Genomic DNA, 1613 nt, shown 5'->3' on the forward strand with positions numbered 1-1613 from the left:
TAGTTACGGTCATAAGTTGACCAATGTCTAGGAAGTTGAAGTATTGGGTTTGGAAACTGTTAATTAGCATTATATTAGGAATCTCTCCTGAGATGCCCAGTAGATCCTATGCATCGGCGTTAAGAGGTAGGGGGAATTGGAGGGGAATTTAGACATTGTGGAAGCAGGTGGTGTCCCACCTGCATCATCTGTTGTTGCGAAGCGACCGTTGGATGGTAAGAGAGCGATGACTTTGGATCAGCTTGAGGAGGTGGGCTCTATTCGGAGTGGTTTCGGTCTACAAGACGTTGTAGGTCCGTGAAGCCTTTGCATTGTTCGATAGTGACAACTCTGGTTGTATAGATGCTAGGGAAATCAAGGCGGCTATGAGAGCGTTAGGAATAGAAGATGTAGTGGTGTTGTGGTATGGGGTTGGGGTAACTGAGTTGTGTAGGTTAGTAAGGATATGGTGGGCAGAATGTTGGCAGATGTTGGTAAACATCCCAGTCAGACAGTTACTCTAGATGAGTTCTGTGATATGATGGCTCCTAAGATGGTATTATGACAAGGGGGTATCGGCACATCAGTCTATGGCTTGGAAACGATAAACGTGGTTGATTGTCGTCTTCAAGCAGGCTGGATGCTATCAGCAGTTCCCCGTATGGTTCAATGTTTCATCCGAGTCGTACTCGTAGTCGGATCAGCTGTGAGTTATCAGTACTGATCATATCCGTGGCTATTCAGGCAAGCAAAGACTCCAGAGAGGAGATTATGAAAATATTCAAGCTCTTCGATGAGGATAATATAGGTAGTGTGGCGTAGGGCTCTACTATAAGATACACGATAGTATAAGGTGACGCTGGCCGTCTGTTGAGTTGGGTATAGTCGCCCATAGTACGATCATACAATGCAGGTAAGATAACCTTCCGAAGCCTGAAGAGGGTCTCAACGGAATTAGGGGAGAACATACCAGACGATGAGTTGATGGAGATGATTGAGGAAGCCGATCGATCGGGTTGAGGCGGATCGGCTCAGAATGAGTTTAGATCTGATCCTGCTCAGGCGACGGCACCATCTCTTTTGATGAATTTTATCGGGTCATGCGACGGAATACCAACGGTAGCGGGTGCTTATTGGACGATTTCGATTCTGACGAAGATCTGTAATAATTAAATCGTTTGTTGCAACACTGTTTGTTGAGTTAATCATTCGTAGTTTTATCTATGGGGTTAGTTGTGGTGTATTTCTAGTGCCACACCGGCTGACCCTCTGAGTGTCCTTTTTTTGGAGGATCATGAGATCAATGCGTATGCCGAAAAGGCCCGAACGGTTTCTCCATGTTGGGGAATATTCTCATTAGCCATAGTAGCTGATTTGTGCCGCGACAGTTCTGATGCATTGATTGCTCAGTAGCAGAAAGAGCGTTGGGTTGGACGAGTGGAAAGCAGTAGCACAGCGGGGTTCCGTCTCACAAATACTCTCGAGAGTCTGTGGTGAAACCTTCCATCGATATTTGAGTTCAACCCCTTGTTTGACAAATAGGTGGTTAACTTTCCATACCTCGTCGGAAAAAAACGAAAAGCATTAAAACGGTTATGGTGGACAAAATGTACCCCATATCGTCGTTAGGATCA

General features: G+C 45.6%; 1 protein-coding gene across 1 annotated transcript; it reads left to right on the forward strand.

Annotated features, from left to right (window-relative positions):
- Positions 1–142: 142 nt before the first annotated feature.
- On the forward strand, positions 143–1141 carry Pmar_PMAR012858 (Caltractin, putative; the record flags this gene model as incomplete). Its single annotated transcript, XM_002767644.1, has 6 exons — positions 143–250; positions 294–389; positions 434–535; positions 724–787; positions 893–994; positions 1042–1141. Coding segments are annotated over 6 exons (572 nt in total), but the record flags the coding sequence as incomplete, so codon positions are not given.
- Positions 1142–1613: the final 472 nt, after the last annotated feature.

Source organism: Perkinsus marinus (genome assembly GCF_000006405.1).
Source record: "Perkinsus marinus ATCC 50983 genomic scaffold scf_1104296970298, whole genome shotgun sequence".
Taxonomy (NCBI): domain Eukaryota; phylum Perkinsozoa; order Perkinsida; family Perkinsidae; genus Perkinsus; species Perkinsus marinus.